Source organism: Delphinapterus leucas, chromosome 5 (genome assembly GCF_059928025.1).
Source record: "Delphinapterus leucas isolate spDelLeu-1000000601 "Yukka" chromosome 5, BTC_Dleu_Yukka2, whole genome shotgun sequence".
Lineage (NCBI taxonomy): Eukaryota > Metazoa > Chordata > Mammalia > Artiodactyla > Monodontidae > Delphinapterus > Delphinapterus leucas.
In genome coordinates this window covers 4,193,114-4,218,901 of record NC_143133.1, presented here as the reverse complement: position 1 = coordinate 4,218,901, position 25,788 = coordinate 4,193,114, and the positions used below count along the sequence as shown (strand labels likewise).

Below are 25,788 nucleotides of genomic sequence, written 5' to 3'. Positions count from 1 at the left end.
GCCCACACCCCACCCCGACCCCCCGGGTGGTGGGGAGAACACTCGGCATAGCCAGGCCTGGCGCCTGGTAAACACCCTTACTCTTGCTACCGTAGTGTGTTGGATGCGCCCGGCGTTGCTCTAAGTACCTGCTTTAGGACCGATGTGGGATTTGGCTGTAGGACAGACCCATTAGTCCTGCCTGCTTTCGTTTCTCTCTGCAATAATTCGGGCTTTAGGCTCAGAAAGACCCGGATTCAGCTCTGGCTCTGACTGCACATGTGGCCTCGGTTTATTCCCCTGAGCCTCTGTTTCTTCATCTGTAAAATGGGAACAGTGCCTCCGCACAGGCCTGTGGGGAGGGTTTCAAATGTGCACGGGGTGCTGAGGGAGGTCGTGTTCTATTTCCTCCCCATCCCCCGGTGCCAGAGCAAGGCTGGGGTGGGCAAGTGCTCAGTCAGCATGGGGCTGGAACAGGTGACTGGCCCTGTGCTGCGTGGACACGTATGTCCCCGCCAGGGGTTGGGGGCCTGGGCGTGGCCCCTGTTGGGGCGCCTGAAGGGTAGGCAGGTTCACCCTGCTTTCCAGATGAGGAAACGGTGAGTGACTGACTTGTGCAGGGCTTCCAGCGCTCAGGGTTAAACGTGCAGGGCTGCGGCGTTGGCACCAGAGTGTGTGCTCAGCGAATATTCAGTAAGTGGCAGAGTGGACTGTCACAGTTACTGCTGCCATGGCTGAGGGACGCTCCCGCGGGACTGAGCGACCATGGATGGGGTGTGTGAAGCAGCAGAGTTAGGACCCCTAGAAGGCACTGCCTCTGAGCCGGGCCCAGGCTTTACGTCTGTAGCCGGGATGGCCTTCTCTGGCCTTCGGAAACCATCTGCACCTGTCAGCTTAACAGAAACCACAGATCCGTGTCCGGCCTGCGGCGGGGCTGGAGCGTTTTCTATGCACAGGAGGGTGTGGGACAGTGACAGCCTCACAGGCGGGGAGAGGCACCTAAGTCCAGGCTCTGAGGTCACCAGGAGTCCCAGCTGCTCCAGCCTGAGGGGTTGAGAAAGGCCTGGGGGCTACGAGTGAGGCCAGGAGGACTGGTTCTGAGCCAGACAGACAGGTGGAGGGGCCTGGGGCTGGGATTCAGCTCGGAGGCGACCCCCTCATTGAGATGGAGGACCCTTTGGTCCCTCGAGGCGCTCAGGGAGTCTTGGGGTGACGCTGGTGGCCCCTTGAACCCTCTTTTCTGAGGTTCTCCTCAAATCCCAGAAACTCAGGAGCCCTTGACATCCCGCGATGGAGTCTCCCGTGGGTAGATATTTTCCTTGTTGCTCTGGGAGATGTGCCCACAGCCACCAGGTTACTGGTTTGGCAGCACTAAAGGGGTCAGGTGCTCCTGTGTTACGACCCTGGCTTTCGCTGCCTCTGGCTGAACCCTGGAACTCGGTGGGCCAAGGGATCAGAGGATGGGGTGGCTTGGAGAGGGCACAGTTGGCTCCAGAAATAGGAGACTTAATTCGGAAACAAGGGGAGGTGGAGAAGTGCCCACTGAGCTCCCCGGAGTGGAGCCCATTAACACGTGGACCCGTTACGGGGCCTGGGAGATGCCACAGCAAAGGGAGTGAGTGAGTTCAGAGACTCTGATGTGTTTCTGGGGACAGGGCTGGAGGCCCCAGTGAGGGAGTAGGCTTACGATGCTTTTGTAGCGGGGGCAGGTCTGCCTGGTAGAATTCCTCTGACTCCCGAGTTCCCCGGTGCCCAGAGCGGGGCCAGGGTGCAGGAAGATGCCGAGCATGGGCTCCAAGCCCGGCCCTGACCGCGGGCCTGCTGCACCCTCCCAGCCGTCGAGCTTGCTGTCTTTGGCCAAGACCAAGAGCCTCACTTAGAGATCCGCGCGGGGCTGCTGGGGGCTCCAGGGAGGGTGGGAGCTTCAAGTCCCTCACAGTAAGCAGACTCTGGGAAATCAACCTGGAAATGTGCTCTGACCCCTCGTTGTATGCTCAGCACAGGCCACTCGACATGGACACAGGATCTCGTTTGGTCCTCACGGCAATGCGTGGGGGGAAGAGCTGTCCCCCATTTACCAACGAAGAAGCCAAGGCCCTGAGAGGTGAAGTCCCAAGGCAGGGTCACACAAGCTGGACCATCCATGTTACATGGACATCAGGAAGGGCCGGGGCAGTCAGGGAAGACTTCCTGGAGGTGAAGATCCTGCTGTCCTGGGGCTTGCATCCTGGTGTAGTGTTACCATAAATGGCCACCTCTCAGAGGATGCTCACCTGTTCCTCCGGGCCGGGTGCAGCGCTAACAGCGGCATGAGCGTGAACTCACTTATTTTCACAGTAACCCAGCACGACAGGAACTACTGGTGTCCCTGTTTTACACATGTGGAAACTGGGGCTCACTTGACCAAACACGCAAATGTAGAGGCTCCAAACAAACAGGGAGTCAGGACTTGAACTCAGGACGTGATCAGGGCGTTTTCCCCGGCTTTTGAGGGTGTGTAGAGAGTACAGAGGAACCCCTGTATCCTCTGAGCTCTGATTGCAAAGTGAAACCGCCACCAGCACATCAGGGAAAAGGCCCTTGTCCCGAGGCCAGGCCCCCTCTGCTCCTGCCCCGCGGTCCCTTCTGCCACCTGTAGAGAATGCTGCAGCCACTCTGTCCCTAGCTTCCCCATCCACAGCACCCCACAGTCCTCTAAAAAATGCCAGTATTGGGCAGAGGCCATAGTTGAGGGGCTGCCCATGAGATGCTGGTGGGTCATGTAAATGAGTGAAGGGGGCTGGGGGAGACAATAGAGAGTGGTGGGGAGCAGGGCTAACTGGACAGAACCCCCTGTCTCAAGGTATTCAAACCTAAAAGAATTTAAGACTGTGCATTTGTCAAAAAACCCTGACTTTCGGCCAGCTTTGGCCTGGGGTCCTGGTTTGTGACCTCTGACTGTTGGGGAGACCTCTGGCCCCTGGGAGACCCCATTAGGGCCTTGAGCTGGGAGTGGGATGGGGAGAATCTGCTGAAAGCAGGACACTGAACCCCAATTTGGCCACAGTCAGCTTTGCTTCTGCTCTCCCTGCAGCGATCTGAGGTCTGTCAGGGATGTTTTGCCTCCAAACATCAGAGAGATGGAAAAGTAGTGGCTTCCAACGATGCTGCGAGAGAGCCCAGGTTCGGGTCAGAGGTACCAGGGTTCGAGTCTTGTGCATCTGGGACTCTGTCTGGAAGGTGGGAGTCGGACCTGCACATCTGCTGTGCTCTCCTTTGCTGGTCATGGCGGATGACAGGGCACAGTAGATGTGCCGGCCCGACGTGCAGTACGTGCTCCGAGAAGGGCAGCTGTTCCTCCTTCCAGGGTGACACGGGAGGTGGACACCGTCTCCTGGAGGGGTGGCAGGGCAGGCATGGAGGCAGCCTCCACCCAACAGTGCTGAGAGGCCGGCCAAGGGGCACCAGTGTCCCACTGTACAGATGAATAAAGCGAGCCCTAGGGAAGTTACGGGACTTTTCCAAAGGTGCTGGGGAGGCCGGGGCTGGGACGTGGGGCCTGACTCCCAGTTCCGGGGACCACGGGCTGCACTTAGTGCCCAAGTATTGGCCGAGGTCCGTGATGCTCACCCCAGCCTGGTTTTCTGCACAGGGCTTTGGATGCGTCCTGGCCTGGCTACCAGGAGTTTCTGAAGTCCCTTTTAAGGGGCCACCAAGCTGCCCACCAGCAATTCCACACTGTATGGTTTCAGTCCTGGGCTAATACTGAAAGTCACAGCCGTGTAGAAAACACCAGGAGAGAGCGCCGAAAGGTTCCACGGCCTGGGTCCTCTGTGCCCCAGCATGTGCCCCTGAGTCTGTGTTTGGGGTACTTGGCCACATCCACTCAGGAATCTGTACCGCATCTTGTCCTTTTTTCTTCACTGGAAGCTGCATTCTTGTGTCTAATCTGCAGGTTTCAGGGTTCAGAGGTTACAGGTCACACGGCACCACACCGCCCACCTGGCTTTTTCCTGTCCTCTTTGGCACCAGATACCTCTGGGTCCCTTGGTACCTGTGGATGGACGGCACCGGGCAGGGTTGGTGAGGGCCAGAGGGGAGTCCGTGGCTGCCGTTCTGAGCTCCCCTGCAGAGCCCCGCCTCGCCTGCAAGAGACGCCCACAGGGCGGTGTTACCCTGTCCCTGCGTCTCGGGCGTGGAGGTGAATGTCCACCCGGAGACGGTGACGAGCGTCCAGCACTCTCTCCCCACGACCCTGCTGTTCCTCCCGCCAGCAGTGCTGTCCAGCTGCGACCCCGCCATCTCCACGGGCAGGACCCCTATCCTGCCGTGCACTGCCCGCTCCCTTCTCTTCCGGGGAGCCTGCTCTGATGTCCCCCGTCCCAGCCTTCTCCACGGGACACACAGCTGGTGCTCAGGAGCTGTGTGCAAAGCAAGCAGAGGTGAGAACCTTGCTCTGAAGGCCAGAGGCACTTGGTGGGATGGGGGTTGGCGTGCTGCCCTGGCCCCGACTCGGTGTGTGTGCCCCGACGGCACTGGTCTCTAGCGAAACCCCACACCCCCCGGGGCCAGCAGGTGCGCACGGCAGAGGGCACAGCTTGAGTGCAGAGCCGGGAAGGCTCTGTTTCTAGTGGAGCTGATGTGGCTCAGTGAGAATTACATACTCTAGGTGGACGATGCTGTCTTCAGTGGTTTTTTTGCGCTCATTGGAAGCTTTCATGTTTCTGGGTAATGAAATCCATTATCCGGTTTTCAGTGGAATACTTGGAAGAGAAAATTATTGGAATGAGTAAACAATGCAATATTTGTACCCAAACATTCCTTTAAAATATAATGAAAAACATTTCTTCGACACTTGGAGCGTTTTGGTTGTTTGGCCAACCCTAAATGGTGTCGTAAAACAAAACGAAGAGGCAAATTTATTAGTCTTCATGGGGATGTTTCCTATGTGTTTTCTTTGGACGATCTGGGGCGTAAACATAGAGAGTCTTAGAAGAGCCGGAGGGCTGGCGACTCTCTCTTGATGGATGTAAAAACTGAGGCCCAGGGAGGGCTGGCCTTGCCGTGTCCGCACGAGCGGTCATGGCCAGGGTTCCTCCCTCGCTGGCTCTCAGTCTCCTTGTCACCAGTGATGTCAACTGGGAGTCCACCTTGAGGACCGTCAGGGGTCAAATACAACGGTAGGGGCGGGGAAGTGCTTTGTAAACCCTTCTTGTAGCCCGAATCCAAATCCCTGGAGGGTGCCATTCCTTCTTGCCCCAAACCCCTACCCCCGCGCGCTCCAGTCACCTAAGAAGCCACACTCCTCCCTCCCTGTGTTACGTGAAGAGGTGTCCTGAGGAAGGGGAGCCCTGGGCAGGGTTGTCCGGACCTGAGATCTGAGCCCAGCACTTACATAGCTGGGAGGCCCCAGGCTGCGCTGGAGAGAGTCGCCCGGCCCGAGATCAAACGCCGGCTCAGCTGCTCACCGTTTGTGGCCACAGGCAACGGAGCCTTGCCCAGCCCAGAATGCTCATCTGTAAACTGGGGCCGTTCCGTGACCCACAGGTAGGGCTGGATGGAGAGATGGTGCACGGCGGAGGCTTTACCAGTTGGAAGGCGCTCTACCTATGTTAACTGAGGTTGCAAGGTCACACCCCTCGTTCTGGTGAGGTACAGGGCAGCATGGGGCAGTGGGCTGGAATCAGACTTTACACCCAAACGCCAGGTGTGTGGCCTAGCTGTATGACTTTGGGAAAGTTGCTTAACCTCTCTGGGCCTCTGGTTCCTTATGTCTAAAAAAGAGGATGACGGCCTCTTCTGGACGATTTCTGATGAGAATTAGAGACTGCCTCCTGAAGTGCCTGGCGTGTGAAAGCATTTTGGAAATGGTGGCGATTCTCAGTATCACTCTCTGTGACCTTGGCTGGGCACCTGGCACGTCTCGTCCTCAGTGTTCTCAACTTGACTTGAGTTTTGAAGGTCTCTGTCCTTTATTTAATTTTATTTCTCTTCCCTGGTATATAATTCTTCTGTTGCATTTATAGTATTTGAAGCCCTATGCTTTAATCAGAGTTTTGCAAAAATACGTCAGTACCTTAAGAGGGCCAGTGTTGCAGAGATGGAGCATTCCACTCGTCGTCTTAGTGGGAAAGACTGGCCTCTGGGTTAGGCCAGGATGTGGAGAGAACTGAGGGGGCGGGACCCCCGAGAGCTTGTGTCTGGGGCTGGCTGGAGGGATGATGACTTGGTGGGCCAGCAGAGTTTCTTTCTTTCTTTACTTACAAAGCATTTATTTATTTTTGGCTGTGTCGGGTCTTGGTTGCGGCACGTGGGATCTTTCGTTGTGGCGCGCGGGATCTTTCGTTGCGGCACGCGGGATCTTTTGTTGCAGCACGCGGGCTCAGTAGTTGCGGCGCGTGGGCTTATTTGCCCCGCGGCATGTGGGATCTTAGTTCCCCGACCAGGGATCGAACCTGCGTCCCGTGCATTGGAAGGCAGATTCTTAAGCACTGGACGACCAGGGACGTCCCCAGGCCAGCAGAGTTTAGCCATCTGCTTCTGAAGCATCTCGGTCCCCTTACCTGCTGTTGTAAGTCACTTTGGCAGTGGTACGTGAATGATGAGGTTTCATCAGTCGGTATCTAGACGATGCTTTAGAAACTAACAGCCCCCGAGCTCCTTGTCTTAAGACAGCCACTTCTTACAACAGTTATGCGGGTAGACTGGACTCACCTGCTCGGGTCTTGCTTGGTTGCAGTCAGATGACGGTGGGGCTGGAGTTGTCTGAAGGCACGACTGGGTTGGACGTCCACAGTGGCTTCCTCACTCTTGTTTTGGGTACCTGGGCTGGAACGGCCGGGGCAGCTGGGGGCAGGCTGGTGTCGCTCTCTCTCCGTGCAGCCTCTTCGCGGGTTTGGACTTCTCACACCATGGCGGTCCCAAGAGCCAGTGTCCCCAAAGGCAAAAAGCAGAAGCCGCTTGTCTCCTAAGACCTGAAGCCAGACCCGGATACAGTGTCACTTGCGCTGTGTTCTTTGGCTGGAGAAGGTACAGAGCCGGCCCGGGTTCAAGGGGAGGGGGATTTGGATTTCGCCTCTTGATGGGAGCGATGCCAGAGCGTTCGTGGCCTTTTTTATTCGTCCGCAGCCACCATCTGCGAGCGTTTATCCTGGACCAGATACCCATCAAAGGCTTTTCACCTCATTTAAGCCTCAGAGTTTCCAAGAGATAGGTACTGTGAGATGCCCATTTTATGGATGAGGAAATAAAGGTGGAGGGGGTTGTAACCTGCTCAGGGCCTCACAGGGGTGCGTGGGGGAGTCGGAGTCGAACCAGTCTCCCTTCCCACTGCAGCACGGATGTGTGTGAACAATAACAAAGAAGGTTCTGGGAACTGCTGACTCCTCTTCTCCGGTAAGAGCTGATTTATGAACGGACGTTTATCCTGAGCGGCCCCGAGCTGGCCCTGCGTGCAGGACTCTGCCCTTGGCAGGCTCAGGCAAGAACGTGTCTTATGTAAGAAAGGGATGACAGTCTACTTCAGCCTAGCAGTTATCCCATCACCTGGGCCTCCTGGACTTGCACGATTTCTTTTCTCTGTAGGCTGCTCCGTCTATAATTTAAAAACCCCCACAGATCCTCTTTAATAAGAAACACGCTGGCTCTTCTGGTGTGGTTTAAAATGAGCAGCGTATTCCAGAGACATTTCGTTGTGAGTATTAATAAAATAACGTGCATTTTTGTGTGTTTCCATAGAGACTTCCCGATTTATGTCCGTGAGATGTATCTTTGGATCCCGTGGAATAATTATCTTCCAGACGTCCCCTGATATTCCGCAGGTCTCCCCGGCTGAGAGGCAGATGTTGGGGATATTTGGGTATGAAATAAAGACAGGGTGGATGTAGCCAGCCTGAGGTCTTTTGTGTCCTTGAGAAGGCGAGATGTTGGGTACAAAGAGGTGAGAAGCATCTGGGCACATGGGGCTGTCGCATCTGCAGTTGGGGCTGTTTAGATGTCGGCGTATGTCTGCCAAGAACAGCGGGTTCCCTTTTGCTTTGCCGCCTAATAAGAGGAGCTCAGGCTTTCACTGAATCCAAAAGAACTGGGCCTTTTAGTAGAGACTGGTTGCCTGAGCCGCCGCAGCACCAGGGCGCTGGCCAGTCGGCGGAGGGCAGCGGCCCCAGGCGGCGTGGAAGACGGCAAGGACCCTGGAGCAGGAGTTAGAGCGGAGTCCCTTCTCTGCCGCCAAAAAGCTGACTGACTCAGGGTAAGATAGAGCTCTTTGGACCTCAGTCTCTTCATCTCTAAAGTGGGTGCATTAGGGTAATATCTTTTTATTTGTGTAGAGCTCTAGCTTCAGGTATGGCTTGATCCAGGGGCTCAAACAATGTCTTCTGAGCTCTGTCTTTTTCTCTTGTTCTGTCTCTGCTAAGTGACGGAACCAATTCTAGAGGAATTTGTTTTGTGAGGAGTCACCATAAAATTTTCCTAAGGAATTGAACAAACAGGAGTTTTTTGGTTTTTATTTTTTAAGAAATATACACACATATATTAACAACATGGAGGATGGGTTGGGGGACCAGGGATACATTTTGCCTTGTCCAGTTGTTAGAGGATCTCACCTCATGGTGTGTAGGAGGCCTCACTATAAGTCATAAGATGCTGTTCTTGGGCAAGGGGTGGTTATAACGCAGCGGGGAAGAAAGTTTTGGGCCAAGATGACCACGATGTTGAGCTTTGCTCTGGTATTTTCACAACGTCTGAGACTCCAGGTGGGAGAGCTCTCTCCTCCTTAAGCCTGCTCCTTTCCATAATTGATAGAATACTATCTATTGGTGCCTTGATTCGGTAGTTGTGAAGAAATAACTTTGACTGGTGCTTGGGGTGTGGCAGATGCTCCCCAAATGTTACCTCTCTCCCTGACATCTGTGTGCTTCAAAGCTGTCTTGGTCCCTTTGGCCTCAGTTTCCAGCTGCCTCTTGTCCATCTGATTGGAATTTAGTTAAGCCCCTTGCTCTGGGGGGCAGTTGGCCACTGGTGGTTTAACTGGCTAGGAGTATATTTGTCCCACACTAGAAAATGTCTGGGGTGAGCCAGCTGGTGCTGGGGTGGCAGCTTCTGTCCCAGGCTCCTTCTCCTTCCTGCTCTGCTGGCTCGGCGTGTGGCTTCATCCTTAGGTTTACAAGGCAGCTGTCTTACCTGCAGGCATCACGTCTGTATTCTAAGCAGGAAGGAGCCGGTAGGGAGGTGAGGAGTAAAGGGAAGCCTTCAGAGAGCCTCGCCCTTTAAAAGAGCTGAGAAGCCCCACCCAGTGACTCTCGCTTCTGTCTTTGGGTCAGAACTGGGTCACACGGCCACCCGCAGAGCCACGGAGTCTGGGGAGGCTGGGGTCTCCGCTGCGCACGTTGCCTCCTAGGACAGAACGGGGTTAGGACGGCAAGGAGGAAATCTGCAGACCTCAGTCTCCCCATCTGTGCAATGGGGAGGGATTGGGGTGTGTGTTCAATTTAGCCGGTTGCCAGTTAGTCAGAGACTTGGGGTCCGGAGGCCACGCGCTGCTAAGAGCTCCTTTCCCAAGCCCCTGCAGCCTTGAGCACATCTGTGAAATTCCCTCAGAGCTGCTTCCGTGGCAGGTCGCCAAGGGGGTGGAATTGGGCAGGTTCATCACAGAAAAGGGGGCGGAGGAAGAGGAACAGGGTAGGGAGAGGCCCCACCGCGTGCAGGGGCTCCTTCCGAGACGAAGTGGGTGAGGACGGGGTGCTGCCCAAGATGCTTCCCCGGGAGGGGGCCCCACAAGACGCCCAGCAGCGGGGGCGAGAGGGTGAGGCTACTGCCCCTGGGGCAGGCCCGTGTCCTCTGAGCCGCACGGGCACACCCAGCGTCGGTCTCGGGCACACAGGGGCCGTCGAGGCTGAGATGTCGTCACCTATTATCACTTGTCTGTGTGGGCAGGCTGGCCGGATGGTGGCCGGGCGGGAGCATGACTGGGAAGCGAGGGGGCCGTCCATGGGCTCCAGGGCAGACTGTGGGGCAAGGCTTCCCTGCTGGGGGCTCCACATTCCCTCGAGAATTCTCTGGAAGCAGCAGCTCCCTCCTGCAGTTCCAGGTACTGCGTCAGGGGTCCGGGGATGCTACGAGGCCCGTTGATGAACCCGCGACTCCAGGGTACGTGTGTTTTATTGTTTGTATCCAGACCTACCACGCATACTCGGACAGAACTTTATTTTTCAGTGTAATGAAGTTCTGCAAAGCAGCCCAGACACTTGGGCAAGTAACCGGATGCACGCAGATAAGAAGACGCCTCTTGTAATTGTTTAGGATGGTGAAAAATTGGTAACGACCCACATGGTTTCACGCATGGGGTTGGTTAAAGAAATGAGGTCTCTGCAGCCATGGATATAGCGCGTGTCTTTCTGCCCCAGGAACGGGCGCCAGCGTGTGGCAGTGAGTGTGAAGCTGATGCACAGGTGTCGGTTTAGTTTGGTTTTGTATGTAAAATTGCATTGTGCTTGTGTGTGTGTGTGTGTGTGGAGTGAGCGTCTGCCATCAGCCCTCCCAAACAACAGGTTACTTGGGACAGGAACCCCATAAGCTGCTCTGTGTAAAAAGGGACCCATGGTCAGGCAAGCATGGGGATTGGGTCCTGTGCCCTCTTCGAGAGGCGCGTTGTCCAATGACCATAAAGGCCCTGACAAGTCCTGTAAAGAAGCAGTTTACCTCCCCTTAACCCGCTGTCTCCCAGGCTTACATGATGATGGGACACTTTTCCAATCACTCCTCGTTCCCCCTCATGGAACATACTCTGAGAAGTTCTGCTCCACTCAGAAGATACGTACTGACCTCCACTGCCAGGCACTGTGCCCAGGTCTGCAGACACTAGCAGTGACCAGGAGAGACACAGCCCCCCGCCCAGCGTCCTCCGGGCAACTGATGAGTTACCACCGTGGCCTGGCAGAGTGGAGGGGTGTGTGGGCCCTGGGCCCCATCTCGGGGCCTCCTCTGTTGTGAGACAGAGGCGGGGAGGGTGTGGGGGAAGCCTTCTAGGACAGTGGTTCTCAGATGGGCTTCCCTGGACCAGCTGTAGCAGCAGCATCGCCTGCGACTGGGCTGTGCAGACTCTCGGCCCTGCCCCCTGACCTGCTGAATCAGGAACTCCAGGGTGCGGCCCAGCAGTGTGTTTTCATGCCGTCTGGGGGTTGCTGACGCTCCTGGAGTTTGAGAACCACTGCTCCGGAGGGGTTGGGAGGGCTGGCCAGGGGAGGCAGGAGGGTGGGTGGGACCAGGGCCTTGAAGGCGAGGGTGCTGCCTGAGCCGAAGCCCCGTGCTAGGTAGCTCTGGGGAGCTCGCGGGTGTGGCTGGGATATAGAGAGTACTGGTATAGTTTCCATAGCCGTAGTACTGGTGGGGCCTGGATGGGGCAGGGCAGAGCTCAGGGCACTGGGCCCAGAAGTACATGTGTCTGGGGTGAAATGTCCACTCTGGGGGGCTGGGTCAGGAGGGTGTTCCTCACCCCCCTTTTTAAAATGTTCCTGTGTCGGTGGAACTTTAGACGTAAACAGGGACCACTGCAGGGACGCCTGGTTCTCCCCGTGCCGAACTCCAAGTAGATGAGCAATTCTACAACTTATTACAGACAGAAATCTCCAGCCGGCCTGGGTCCTCAAGGGTGGCATCTGAAATCGTTGCTGTATTTCGTTTTGAAATATTCAAAGCAGTCGAATGGAAAATCCCCCCAGCAGATCACTGGGCCGAGCGGCATCATCTGTGTTGGCCAGATGGAGCCTTGGGGAGCTGCGTGGCTGGTCCCAATTCAGCGCCAGCGTTCTGGGTGGAGACCCCAGCTTGGACCCCCCTGCACTGCTCGGATTCAGCCTCACCCAGCTGGACTCAGACCCCCATGGCCGGGGTTCTCCCAGCCAAGAGACATCTGGAAGACCTGGGGGGTCATGACGGCAGTTAGGCATTTAAATAGTGAACCCGCCGGCCTTCCCCACCTGTGAGCTTCCTGGACAGCCTGTTACCATCCCCCCATCCAAGTCCCTCGTCCCCAGGAGTCCCCCCCACCGAGGTTTGCTACGCTCAGGCTTTGCGGGAGGAGGGACCCCAGGCTGGCTCTGGGTGCAAAGGCCCCGAGGTTCCATCCTGAATCCATGGCCGCGTCCTGCCTCTTCCGTCCCCTGGAAATGACACGTTCAGTTTACACCGAGCAGTGGCACCAGGCCGTGCCATCCTCCCCAGGGTCCCGAGCTCATCCCAGAGCCGGTGGGATGTTGCAGAAAGGGGTGGCGGGAGAGAGGCGAGACAGCACAGTGGTGGGAAGCGGGGGGGTCTCTGGGGGGGAGGGGCAGGGAGCCCTGTCTGGCTGGAGGGGCTGGGGCAGTGGCGAGGCGGGGTCAGAGCGGATCGGCAGTGCTGGGAACGTGACCAGAGGCCGTGATGTCCCGCTGAAGAGCTCGGACCGACTTCTTCGTCGAGTGGCCTCCGGCCTGGGCCTGGGCCAGCCACAGTGACCCCTCTCCTTGTCAGAAAGGACTCAGGGTCCTTGGTCTGGGGCTTGGGAGATCGGTGCTCAGCCAGGCTGGTCGTCCAGAGAGACTCAACTCAGAAACACCCAGACCAGGGAAGAGACAAACCAGGCAGAATCCCCAATCATTCACGCGGACCCTCCACCCTCCAGGAGGGGCCCCCCGCCCCGTGTCAGGTGTGGGCTGTGCACGGCGGCTCCCTCCCAAGGAGCACAGAGTGGGGGTGTGGGAGGAGCTGGACGGGGAGAATCCTGGCCAGCACGACCTCGGCCGTGCGGTCAAGGTCAATCGCAGTGGTCGGCCACGTGGATGGCGGTGCCCCTGACGTGATGGGAGGGGGGTGCCTCCCCTCTGTGCTCTTCCTCCCAAACTGTGAACCCTGTCCAATCATGAGAAAAGCATCTGACGAACCCCAGCCGAGGGACAGGCTGCGAAACACCGACCAGCACTTCTCAAAACTGCCAAGGCCGTGAAACGCAAGGAGAGTCTGAGGAACGGTCACAGCCCAGGGGAGCCTGAGGACGCGTGAGGACCAGTGTCGCCTGGTGTCCTGGACGGATCCTCAGATACAAAAGGGACGTGAGGGGAAAACAGGTGAAATCTGAATGAAGTGTGGGCTTTCGTTAATTATAATGTATCCATCTTGCCTCACTAACTGTGACAAAGGTACCGTGGAAATGTAGAATGTTAACACTGGGGTAAACTGGGTGCGTGGGACTCAGGAATTCTCTGCACTATTTTCGCAACTTTCCTATAACTCCAAAACCTTCTAATATAAAAAAGTTTATTTAAAACAAAACACCCCAGATCAATCCCTTCCCATGCTTGGTCCAGGGGCAAAGCAAAGTCCCCTCTGTATCAGAGCCCCTCATAGGCCCCCTGCAGAACCAGCCCCGAGGATGGTCGTAGGATTTGAACTTGGCTTTTGTGAATGGAGATGTGGCTCCTGGCAGACGTTCTCTCTCTCCCTTCCCCGTCTCCTCCTCCCCCCCCACAACCTCCTTCTCTCCCGCTAGATGCAGACGCACTGGAGCCCTGCCTCCGTCTAGATCAGGGAGGGCTTCTCAATCGAGGGCAGTTTTCCGTTGTCACGACGGGCAGGGCGTGCTTCTGGTATCTAGTGGGTGGAGGCCGGGGATGCTGCTGAACATCCCACAGTGCACGCCCACGACAAAGAATGATCTGGATCCAAACGTCAGTAGTGCCGAAGCTGAGGACCCTTGTTCTAGAAGGATGCCATGCAGGCCGACTTCTGGTCTTGGCTGAGAAGCACCTAGGTGCTGACGGTTCCGTACCAGCAACTGAGTCTTTCTAGCAGACTCTGCCTTGCTTGCAAATTATAAGCAGCTTAGGGGGAAGATGACACAGACAACTAACGTTTGTTGAGTGTTTATTGTGTGCCAGGCCTTACGGTCAACTGACTCATTTCATCCTCACACCTCCTCAGTGGGACAGGTGCTACAGTTATCAGGCTCATTGTACAGGTGGGGAAACCAAGGCACAGAGAGGTTAAGCAGCTTGCCTCAAGTCACACAGCTAGCAAGTGGCTGAGCTGAGCTTTGAACCCAGGCCGTCCAGTTCCAGAGGGCATGGTTGTACCCAGTGTGCCAGTGGCCTTTCCTGCAGGAGCACTGAGGCCTCCTGTGAGTCGCTGTGGGCAGATGCTCCTTCACAGGGCTCTCCACCTGCGGCGGGACAGGGGACGGAGGAAGGGGCCCCGCTGTGAGAGGGGCTGCGCTCTTACCCAGGACATCTCCCTCACCCTTGCTTGCTGCTCCTCCCCAAATATTGTCTACATTTCACGCTGTCACTCGGCGCTCACTGGCAGCCTGTGGGCACCACTCATTCCAGTGCCCTGCAGACGTGGGCGTCAGGGGTGCCATGGAGACAGTCTGTCACCCATCACGTGGCATCATCATTAATTTACAGCTGTGGGGCATTTGCTGGTGATCTGAGAAATTCAGTGGGAATTTCTCAGTCCTTGAACAGAGCAGGTTTTGATATTTTCACATTTGGGGCCCACAGGGTGGGAGAGGGGGCAGGGCATTATGAGAATGTGCAAATCATTGGCCCTCTCCCTCCGGCCCTGGAGGTGGGCAGCTGGCCAGAGGACAGAAGTGATATTTTCATGCAGAGGAGTGATCTCCCACTTCCCTTACACAGGGCAGTAACCTAACCTGCGGGATGGATCCGGAGGTCAGGCTTGCATGTCTGGGCTCGGGGCACCTGCCGGTAAGAACCCTTATCCAGAAGAGGCTGCTTTGCTCGGTGCTGTCCAAGGAGCAGGGCCTGGGCTGGCGTCCGGCTCCTTCACTGACCGGGAGGGAGTGTGTCCTCGAGCAAGTCTCTTAACCTCCTTGACTGGACACGTTTGGGGCTCCTGTGAGGTGCCAGGCACTCTACACTCTGTGGGGCTCAAGCTCCCCTGGTCTCCCCCAGAGCCACTTGCCTGTCTCCATCCTGCTCTGTGCCCTTGCTCACCTGGGCCCCCTTATCTTCTGCTCGGGCATCTTCCCCCTTCCGTGTTGGGTGGTGAGGCTTCGGTCTGTGGGCTCCGGGCGCTTCAGTAGCCCTGCTCTGCCCCAGCGCCACCCACATCCCTGTGAATCCTCGTGCTGCAGATCCTCTGCCATTAACCTTTTAAAAAAAAAAATATATATATATATATTTATTTTTTATTTTTGGCCGTGTTGGGTCTTTGTTGCTGTGCTTGGGTTTTCTCCAGTTGCGGTGAGCGGGGACTACTCTTCGTTGCGGTGCGCGGGCTTCTCATTGCAGTGGCTTCTCTTGTTGCGGAGCACGGGCTCTAGGCATGCGGGCTTCAGTAGTTGTGGCACGCGGGCTTCAGTAGTTGTGGCTCACGGGCTCTAGAGCACAGGTTCAGTAGTTGTGGCGCACAGGCTTAGTTGCTCCGTGGCATGTGGGATCTTCCCGGACCAGGGCTCTAACCCATGTTCCCTGCATTGGCAGGCGGATTCTTAACCACTGCGCCACCAGGGAAGCTCCTGCCATTAACTTTTGATTGGGCCTGCGGTTTCTTGCACAGACCCAGCTGACACCTGTTACCTGTTTAATCTTCACAATATCTCTTCCCAGTGCAAAAGCACCATTATCTCCCATCTTTTAGACGTGGACTCTGAAGGCCAGGCAGTGAAGTTACTTTCCTGGGGGATTCAAACTCAGGACATCCTTAGGGCCCATGTGCACACCCACCGGTGAGGTCGTGGGGGCTCAAAGGGGTTATATTCCCAGGCTCGCAGCCTGCAGCAGGAGCTCAGGGAAGGATGCTCTGTTGTGTGCTTCTCCGTGAGAGCAGTGGAGCTGCCCAGGGACAGGAGCTGTCCTTGTATGGTCCAGCAGTGGCCTGAGTCCTTGGTGCTGCCCCTCCCAGAACCCCTCTTGCTTCCCGTGCCCTGCCCAGGCCTGTCCATTCTTTGGGGGTAGAGGTTCACTCCTGCAGCGTCTAAGGAGATGATCGTGTGCCCAGCTATCTTGTGATTCCTGGTTCTCTCCTAGTCATCATCTCATGCACTCTTCACATCCCTTGGTATTTGTAGCATCTTCCCTGTTTTGCAGGTGAGGACCCAAGACTCAGAGAGGAGCAGCCAGCTCCCTGCATCACTGAGGTTGGAGCAGAGATTTGCTCCCACATTGGGCTGACTATAAGCCCTGAGTGTTCACCATTGGGCCACCCAGCCTGCTGGGTGGGACAAGGGTTTCCCCTGATGCCCAGGCTGGAGCTGGCAGGTGTTGAGGGGCATTTGGGGGGAAAAGCAGAAGGCTCCCCCATCTGTGATTGCTGCTGCTGCCTCCTACCCCCACTGCCCCTCTCCTGGCCCCAGAAGGCTCAGGTGGGAGGGGTGGGATGGAGCCCCTCCTGCCTGTTTCCTCCGAGACTCGGCACACACAGAGCCCTGTATGCAGGAAGTTATCATTGCCTGTGAGCGTGAGGGAAATGAGCAATGAGGGCTGCCCCTCTGGTTGCCCCAGGACCTCCGGGCCCACCACCCACGGGAGGCTGCCTCTCCTCCTTCATGTCGCTGCATCGTGAGGACAGAAGGGGCAACATGAGGAGAAGCGTGTCACCATTTGCCCGCCTGGCCTTCACCACTGTGTCCCCAGCACCAGAGGGTCTTCAACAGTTGTTTGTGGAAGGAGTGAATGAATGGGTGGGTGAGAGCTGAGATGATTACTACCCAAAACGCTCACGGGCTGTTCTGGGGACGATGCACCAACGTAGTAACCCTAAACCAGGCAGGAAAGCACTCTGCCCCCCTACGAGAGAGAGAGAGAGAGAGTCAGGAGGGTTTTGGGGAAAGGGAGGTTGCTCCAGCTCAGAGTGAAGGAACAGTGTGGTAAGGAGACGAGAACCAGGAAGGCTTCCTGGAGGAAGTGGCATTTCAGCAGGTCCTTGAAGGCTTAAGATGTGTGGAGTTGCATTCCCTGCTGAGGCAAGAGCAAAAGTGAGCATGGGAGAGTGACAGGCAGCTTGGTTTGCTGGGCCATGTGCAGGGGTGGGATGGGGTGGGGTAGGGTGTGAGGGGGCAGTGGGACCTGGGCCTGGACCAAGGTTGGAGCAGAGTGGGAGACTAAACCAGATGATTCTGTGAGCCAGTGCCTGGCTGGGCTCCGGTCTCGGGGTCTGGGATGGAAATAGGGGATACCCGGTGTCAGGGCCCCCTTGTTTGCCTCTCATCTGGCAAAGAGCTGAAGGGTACCAGGACTTGCCCCAGAATTCCCGAGGCCTGACATCGATTCTGCTCTCATGTCTCCACAGCTAGACCGTGGGCTCCTCTCAGGCCGGGATCTTTCGAGTTCCTCACCTCTGCCCCCCATGCAGCCTGCAGGAAGCCTCCCTGGGTTACATGCCAGGGTCAGGCCCAGCCTCTGAGCTCCCACAGCCTCTGTCTTTGCACCCTTTGCCCCTCCTAGCCCTGATCCCAGCTCTGTGAGTGTGATCGCTGCCTCTGGGCTTGTCTCGCACTCCTTATACCAGGAATCCCATGGAGGAGGCCGTAGGCGGTCCAGTTAGGGTGTCGGCAGCATCCAGCCCAGGCTGGCCATGGGTGGGCTCCCTTGGTTGGGCCGGAGCCTGACCTCCCCGGCAAGGGAGCCCTGGGCTGGCTCTTCATTTCTGCACCTATTGAGGGTTTCCAGGATTAGTGACCGTGTGCTCTTCCCACCCTCCAGCGAGGCTGGCTTCACGTGTGACCCCCTAGCTCATGTCAGCCGTGTGATGCCCAGACCTGCCCCAGGACCCAGGTTGGCTGGGTCAGTGGGAGACGGAGCTTCCTGGCTTGGCCTAGTCTGGGTGCCTTTGTCCTTGGAGAGCACGCACGTGCTTAGATCCAGTTGGTGTGAGTGCCTGCCCGGTGTTGCCGCTGCTCTAAGCAAAGGAGAGTTTGTGATGGGAGGCATCCTTTGAATCAGGGAGATGAGTCTTCGGTGGCTCTCAGTTTCTTTCAGTAGCGTTTCCTGAGCTGAGTGCCAGGGAACAGCGGGTCTAGTTTCTCCTAACAGGTGTTGGGAGGAGCCGGGAGAGCGTCCTATAGCCTCAGCTTGCCCAGCTGCCTTTAAAGGCTCTGACAAGTCATGTAGTGGAGAAGTGTATTAACTTTAACAGAGTGTCCCCAAACTTACTTGATCATGAAACCCTGGTTTTTCCCCCCACCCCAGGACACCTGTAACATCTGTAGGACACACCAGATTGCGAAAGGCTGACTTACAGAATAGAGTCCTAACGTTCCTTCACTGCCTGTCTCCCTCTGTGAGTGCCGGGCACTGTGACAGGAGCTGGGATGCCTGGGGGTTCTCTTACACTCTCTCCCCTTAATGTGTTTTTTTTTTGTTGTTGTTGGTTTGGTTTTTCTTTTCTTTTTTTTTCTGGCCACATGACATGTGAGATCTCAGTTCCCCGACCAGGGATTGAACCTGTGCCCCCTGCAGTGCAAGCGCAGGCTCTTAACTACTGGACCACCAGGGAAGTCCCTCTAACGTTACGGTTTTAGGGCAGGTATTTGGTCCAGCCCGTGAAGGCCGTGGGGGCTGGCAGTTCCCATGTAGAGGATTTTAGGTGCTGAAATTCGGAGGTCCCTCAAAGGGAGGGTCTGGCTCCAGGCAGCTCAGGTGGGGCTCCGTGAATGCCCCAATGCACCACGTCTTGATTTTTGGTCCAGGCAGTCCGTGCTGCTTTGTTAGTAAGTGTTTCGTTTGTCTGCCAAGACCCCCAGGGCCAAGGCATGACATTATATTTATCGAACGCAAATCACGCCATGGAAATTTATTTCCCTGTCTTGCTGTTACTCCCTCTTTCCTCCACATTCCAGATTTATGAAACATATGGATCTTCTCTTTAAACAATCCCTCAAAAGCTCTGACTTGCAAATTAGTTCCTTGAATGATCAGCTCTGTATATTCTGCATTTAATAAATTTAGTTATTAAGGAAGAAGCAATTGGTTATTCAATTACAGTGGACTGGGAATCTGAGTCCTCAGCGAGCTGCCTGAGACACTGGGTTGAGAAAAAATAAAAGGAAGAAACACCCTTTACAGCAGCATTACCTCATGGTGACAGAGGGCGCAGAGGCTATGCGCAGGCCAGGGTTCCCTGAATGTGGCCCTCTATGCGTCCTGACATTGTAAAGAAACGGGAGAACCAGCCATCCAAGGTCCTTTTCATTTGATTTGCGTGGACTGGAGAATTTGCATCATGTATGAAATGCAATTTACATTCCATTCCAGGGGAAAAAAACCCAAACAATATTGATAAATACATTTTATGTGTATACAAGATAGATTTGAGCAAGATATAGGAGTCCTGGGGGTGGAGGTGCATTAGGAAATTAGCTTTATAAAAATGGTGTTAATGCAGTGGGAAGGTGATAATGAAGACTCCAAAGGGCCTCAACTGAAATGCAGGATCTGATTGCACCTTCCCCTTCTCCATCCAGCCAACCTGTGCCCAGCATTCAGGGGTTATCTCAGAGGCCACCTCCTCCAAGAAGTTCTCCGGATTTCCCTTTCTTCCTTTTGAAACTGTGCAGCACTCCATTGTTATTCTTTGCCAAGAGTGGCAGGAGATGCTGATACTCCCTTCCTTTCTTCTATCCTTCCTTCCTTTCTTCCTGACTTTTGTTCTTTCTATTCATTCATTCTTCCATCCATCCACCCATCTGTCCGTCCATCTGTCTGTCCCATCTACCTATTTTTCTACCCACCCACCCATCCACTCATGCTACCATCCATTCATTCACCCAACCACCAACCCATCCTCCCATTCATCCATCCACACACCCACCTATCTATCCATCCACGAATCTGTCATCCGCCTGGCCATGCATCCATCCATCCATCCACAGTGCACTGAGGGCCTACCCCTACAGGCCACTGTCTAAGCTCTGGGATAGAGAAATAACAAGACTGTTACAGGTGCCTGTCCTCTCAGAGCTTTCAGTCTGGTATGAGGGACACAAAACAAAAACAAATCAACAAATAGGATTCCCAGGTAACTGCTGGTAGGGATAGGTTTTACTAAGGAAATACAGTTGAACCATGAGCAACACAGGTTTGAACTTCGTGGGTCCACTTACACGCAGGTTATTTTCAGTAGTAAATACTAAGTGCTAATAACAGATCTGCAGTTGGTTGAATCTGCCGATGCAGAACTGTGGATGTGCAGGGCTGGCTATAAGGTACACACGGATTTTTGACTGTGCAAAGGGTTGGCACCCAACCCCCGCATTGTTCAAGGGTCAGCTGTATCTGCAAGGAGACAGGCTGGATGGTGACTGGGGCTCTTTGGTGAGGTGGCCCAGGAGGGTCCCTGAGAGCACGTGGCCACCCTCCTGAGGGTTCTCATGAGGGGACCACTGGGCACATTGTGGTACCGACCTCCAGGATATCCCTTAGCAGCTGTGGCCGTGGAAACTGCATGGCTGTGGCTTATCACGTCCCTCCGATGGGTGGATTGGCTGAGTGTGTGTCTGCACATGAATCGAGGGAGCAGCAGAGAGGGTCCAGCTGCACGTGGTGTGTGGGGCTGGCCGAGGCTGGGCGGATCTGCAGTGGGGGCAGTGCCCCCAGGGACTGCGGCTGCCAGGAGGACCCCCTCGGATCCCCTGGCCAAGAAGGAGGCTCTGGAGTGTCCTCATGCGGGTGGGCACTGTCTCTCCCCCGAGTGCCGCCCCTCGAGGCCAGGCGGTGTGGAGGAAGAACCGTCTGCCGCCAGCCTCTCCACTGACCAGTGACCTTGGATGTGCTCTGGAACCTTCCTGAGCCTTAGCTTCCTTTTCGGGGAGATGCTCCAGGAACTCAGATGGTGGATCAGGCGTGCTTGTCCCCATGGCCTCCTCCTCTCCCTGCCCAGCCGTGGGCCCCTTCTGCCACCACACTCCACTCCCCCAGCCCCTCTGCTGCTGGTCCTGTGACCCAGCCTCCCTGTGCTGGCTTCCTGGGATGTGAGTGAGTGATCGCCATCACCCCCAGCCTGAAATACGGGGGCCACCCGGGGCTCCCCCCACCCTGTCCCCCTCAACAGCAGCCAGTTCACTTAATTTTCTTCTCCATCTGCGAGAGAGGATCCCGCCTGCAGTCAGGTGCCCAGGTCCCGCGCCGGTGGGGACTGTCTCCTCGAAGCAGGCGTGGCTGGGCTATTGGGGGGCCGAGCTGCAGACCAGGAGAGCGGTGAGCGGTGGACCACGGCAGTCAGAGGGCTACCTGGCCAACCTTCCCTGGGCTTCGGGGTCTTCACCCTTAGATGGTATACGAAGAGTCACACATGGCGACTCTGTGCTGAGCCCGCGCCCCACGTTCTCCCTTCACTCCCCGTGAGACGGCAAGACAGGATTGCAGCACACCCCCATTTCACAGGCGGGGAGCTTGAGGCCCAGCTGATGCAGGCTGCAGGCAGAAGGGCTGGGCCCAGGACACAGGCTTCCAGGCTGCAGGGTCCCGGGGGCTTCCCAGGAGACCCAGGAGCTCAGTGGGTACGGTCTGCTCTCAGCATCCCAGGAAGCCTGTGCAGTGCAGCCGTGACCTCCACCTGCAGGGACGTCTGCGGGTCAGTGTCTGGGCACCTGAGGGCGAACTGGAAAGGCCTTTTGCCCTGGCCTGCTCCCGTCCTGGGAAAGCCTTGGCCACCAGGAAGCCTTCGTCCCGTGGGGACAAAGGTGACTCCGGCCTGGGCATTTGGGGTCTTGTCCTGCCTTCCAGCCAGGATTGGGGCATTGCTCTCCTTGCCTGGCTGTCGGGGAGGTGAAGGGAGTCTGGGCCTGTCTTCAGACCCAGAAGTTCTTGGCGAAATAACTGCGGCACTCAGCCAGCCAGTGTGGGATTTTGTCATCCGCGTTGGAGGAACTCTGGGCAGCCTGTGGCTGGAATCTTTGTCCCGTGGGGTTCCAGGGACCCGTCCCAACAGTTGACATGTTTACCTGCTGTTCCCAGAACACTGCAGAGAGAACCAGAGGTTCCAGACCCAGGATTGAACTGGGTTGAATCATGTCACCCTAGTGAGCCTTAGTTTCCTTATCTGGGAAATGGGCCCAGTGACCCCGAGAGGGGCAGATGTGTGTGTGCAGAATGCCCAGACTGTGGTAGATACTCAGTGTCAGCTGTGCGGATTAGCGACGAGAGAGGTTCCAGTCATCGTTGGAATCGGTAGTGAGGCTGGCCACGTGGTGTAGGAGGGAAACGTGGGGCAGGAATCGGGAGACAGGGCACAGTCTAGCTTCACCCCGACGGGCCTCGGGAAGCCCCGTCTCTGCCCTGGTTGCCGTGTCCTCACCTGTGGAAAGCCTGGCTTTGAGAGGTTGGCAGTATCCTGCAAGGGAGGCCCCGAAGTTCTGCTTCTGTGACCACTGTGTTAGAAGTTGGGCAAACCCGCCCTGGGCTTTGTCATCTTCCCCGTTGTCCCGGGAAGGAGCCGGGCACGTCTTGACCTGGTTTAACCTGCTGTACGTGTGTGACCTCGGCGTGGATTTCGCGTGGTCCCCTCCTGGCTCGGGGATTCTCTTCCCGCATTCGGCCGAGCAGCCTTGTGGGCAGAGGCTGTCACTAAACCCATCTTCTCCACTCACGCTGCTTCTAGGCGGCCATGGCCGGGGGGCCGGCGACCATCCTGGGGCTGCCCCTCCTCTGTGCTGGGGCTGAGGGAGTGGCAGGGTGCACAGTAGACACCCACCTCCTGGGGTTCCTCCAGACCGGGCTGGGCGAGGGACCTGCGGCCAGGCTCTACTTGGCATTGATGCGGGTCGCTCAGCCAACCTGCCGCGGCCTGTCTCCTCCCTGCTGTTTGGCCGGGGACGTCTGGGACGCCGGGGATGCCGGGGACGCCGGGGACGTCAGGGACGTTGGGGACGCTGGGGACGCTGGGGACGTCAGGCGTGTTGGGGACGCCGGGGATGTCGGGGTCATCGGGGACGTCGGGGGTGTCGGGGACGCCAGGGACGTTGGGGACGTCAGGTGTGTTGGGGACGCCGGGGACGGCGGGAACGCCGGGGGCGTCAGGCGCGTCGGGGATGCCGGAGACGCCAGGGACGTCGGGGGTGTCGGGGACACCGGGAACGCCGGGGATGTTGGGGACGCTGGGGACGTCAGGCGTGTTGGGGACGTCGGGGACGCCGGGGACGTCTGGGACGCCGGGGACGCTGGGGACGTCAGGGACATTGGGGACGCTGGGGGCGTCGGGGACGTCAGGGACGCTGGGGACGTCAGGGACGTTGGGGACGCTGGGGACGTCAGGCGTGTCGGAGACGCTGGGGACGCCAGGGACGTCGCGGGTGTCGGGGACGCCAGAGACGCCGGTGACGCCGGGGATGTCAGGGACGTGGGGGACGCCAGGGACGTCTGGGACGCTGGGGACGCTGGGGACGTCAGGGACGTTGGGGACGCTGGGGGCGTGGGGGACGTCAGGGACGCCGGGGACGTTGGGGACGCTGGGGACGTCAGGCGTGTCGGAGACGCCGGGGACGCCGGGGACGTCGCGGGTGTCGGGGACGCCAGAGACGCCGGGGACGCCGGGGATGTCAGGGACGTTGGGGACGCCGGGGATGTTGGGAGCCGGCCGAGAACCTCATTCGTCCGCTCACGCTCTCATTCATTCATCCTCCGCACGTGTCCTGAGGACCTGTGTGTGCCAGGCCTAAGGCAGCGTCCTCGGGGCTCCGGACAGGTCGGGGAGCAGACAGGTAAACACAGAGGCAGCCTTGGGCCCCGCGCTGAGATGAGGATCGCGGTGGGGCTGCGGGATGCGGAAGGGGAGCCGGAGCTCTCCTGCCCAGGGAGGCGCGTTGGAGGTGACCCTCGAGCTGCCGTTGTTCAGTGAGTGGGTGAGAAAGAGGCGGCAGGCCGCTGCCCGCACACTTGGCCACGGGCGTGGGGTGCGTGACTGTGCAGGTGTGGGTGCCGCCCCCCCCCACTGGCCTGGCCTCGGGTGTCCCCAGAGCACAAGCCGCTGTCACCTGGACCCCTCTGTCTCCTCCTCCAGCCCTTTGCGGTGGCTCGTGCCGACCGGCTGTGCACAGAGCGAGGGGAGCATCCTCCTTCCCTGGGAAGTGGGCACGCTTCATGTTTACAGATGGCGAGGCTGCGCGGTTCTCGGTGAAGTGCCACGCGGCGCATTTGTTTGAGGGTGTTCGTTTCCTCCTGTGACTGAAAATAGGCCGGTCTCTCCCTGGCCCTCAGACACTGGGGTTGGGGGCAGGTGCAGCAGGGCCCCTCTGACAAGGGAACCTCCTCCACAGGCCAGCGCTCTGCTTCCTGCCGTCCTGCCCTTCGGTGCCCCAGGGTGAGGACCACCAGGCCGGGCTGCCCGGCTGGGACAGGAGGCCCCTGCCCGCAGGTAGAGCCCAGCCTCGGGGGTGGCCCGGTTCTGTTTGGTTCTGGTCTCGCTCTCCCATGTCAGGATCCAGCCTGACTGTGTTCTTTTCTCAAACGCTGTAACAAAGTACCACACACTGGGTGATGTAAACAGCAGGAACTTATTGTCGCTGTTCTGGAGGCCAGAACTCCAAGGTCGGTGCGTCAGCAGGGCTGGGCTCCGTCAGGAGGCTCCAGGGGAGGCTCTTTCCTGCGTCTTCCAGCTTCTGTGCCGCCAGGTGTTCCTCGGCTTGTGGCCGCATCACCGCAGTCTCTGCCTCTGTCCCCGTGTGGCCTGCTACTCTGCCTTTTCCTCTTCTGTCTCGCATAAGGACACTTGTCGCTGGATTCAGGGCCCACCCGGGTAGTCCAGGATGATCTCACCTCGAGATCCTTCACTAACGTCTTAACATCTGCAAAGACCCTTGGTCCAAATCGGGTCACGTGGCAGGATTGGGGTATTAGGATGTGGTCGTATGTTGGGTGGGGGGCACTTGCCCACCACAGGGCCTCGTTCTCTCAGCCAAGGGCAGGGGGCTGGCTCTGTTCTGTCTTTGTCTTCAGCCCAGGACCGGGGCCAAGGCTGCAGTCGTTTGTGGAAAGCCAGACTCCTCTCCTTCCTTCCCCCAGCCCCACTTTCCCAGGGCAGCGGGTTCAGCAGACCCACCCTGCATTTTCCCCCTTTACTGGGGTCCTGCACCCCACCCTCCGAGCTGCTGCAGAGCTGTGTGTGTGTGTGTGTGTGTGTGTGTGTGTGTGTGTGCGCGCGCGGGGGGACTTTCTTGCCACCCGCGATTTGGGGTCTCGGCCCAAAGCCTGTGCTCGTCACCACCAGGGCTGCAGAGGAGCTGGTGGCCTGGCCTGGGTGCGCAGCTTGGTGGCTCAGGGTTTCTCAGTGGAAGTTGGGGGAAGGCTGTGGACTCAGTGGCTGAAATATCTGAGATCTGGCCTTGATTTGGGGAATGGCTGTGAATGAATGGGAGGCTGCGGACTCCTCCTCCCGCCCCCTCCCTCCCTCATTCTTTCCTTCCTTCAGGGGACCTCTGCTCAGACCTTCCATGCACGCTGTGCTCTGAGCTGGCTCAGGACGACGTCACATCGTCTCCTGGGATGTGTCTAAGATGACACAGAAACAGCGATTCCTACCCAAAACAGCATTAGAACCTCTTTCTTTGTCTCCACACCAGTCTGCTGTGATTCATTCATTCGTTCATTCAACAAACCCTCCCTGGGCTCCGGTGTGTCAGGCTCCGGCCTGGTTACCAGGGTGTGGAGACAAGCAGGCCTGTCGCTCAGCAGGTCTCACCTCCCGTGTCCTCAGGGCCAGCTCTTCCAGGAGGCCTTCCCTGTTTGCCCGGGACCTATAGGAGCGGCCGTTCAGGCTCTGCTGCTTTGGGTGTCAGTAAAGACACGGGTCACCTTCTGCCTCAGTTGTCCAGCGTTGCCGTGCTCAGCCTGCAACGCCAGAGCC

At 57.4% G+C, this 25,788-nt stretch overlaps 1 protein-coding gene across 1 annotated transcript in view; it reads left to right on the top strand.

The window, feature by feature from the left end:
• Positions 1–15,086, top strand: part of LOC149749084 (VPS10 domain-containing receptor SorCS2-like) — a 55,290-nt gene extending 40,204 nt beyond the window's left edge. The window contains exon 2 of the mRNA XM_089911459.1: positions 7,696–15,086. Within this exon, the coding sequence (XP_089767585.1) occupies positions 7,696–7,719 (24 nt within the window). The 3' untranslated portion in view covers positions 7,720–15,086. The remainder of the gene's footprint in view (positions 1–7,695) is intronic.
• Positions 15,087–25,788: the final 10,702 nt, after the last annotated feature.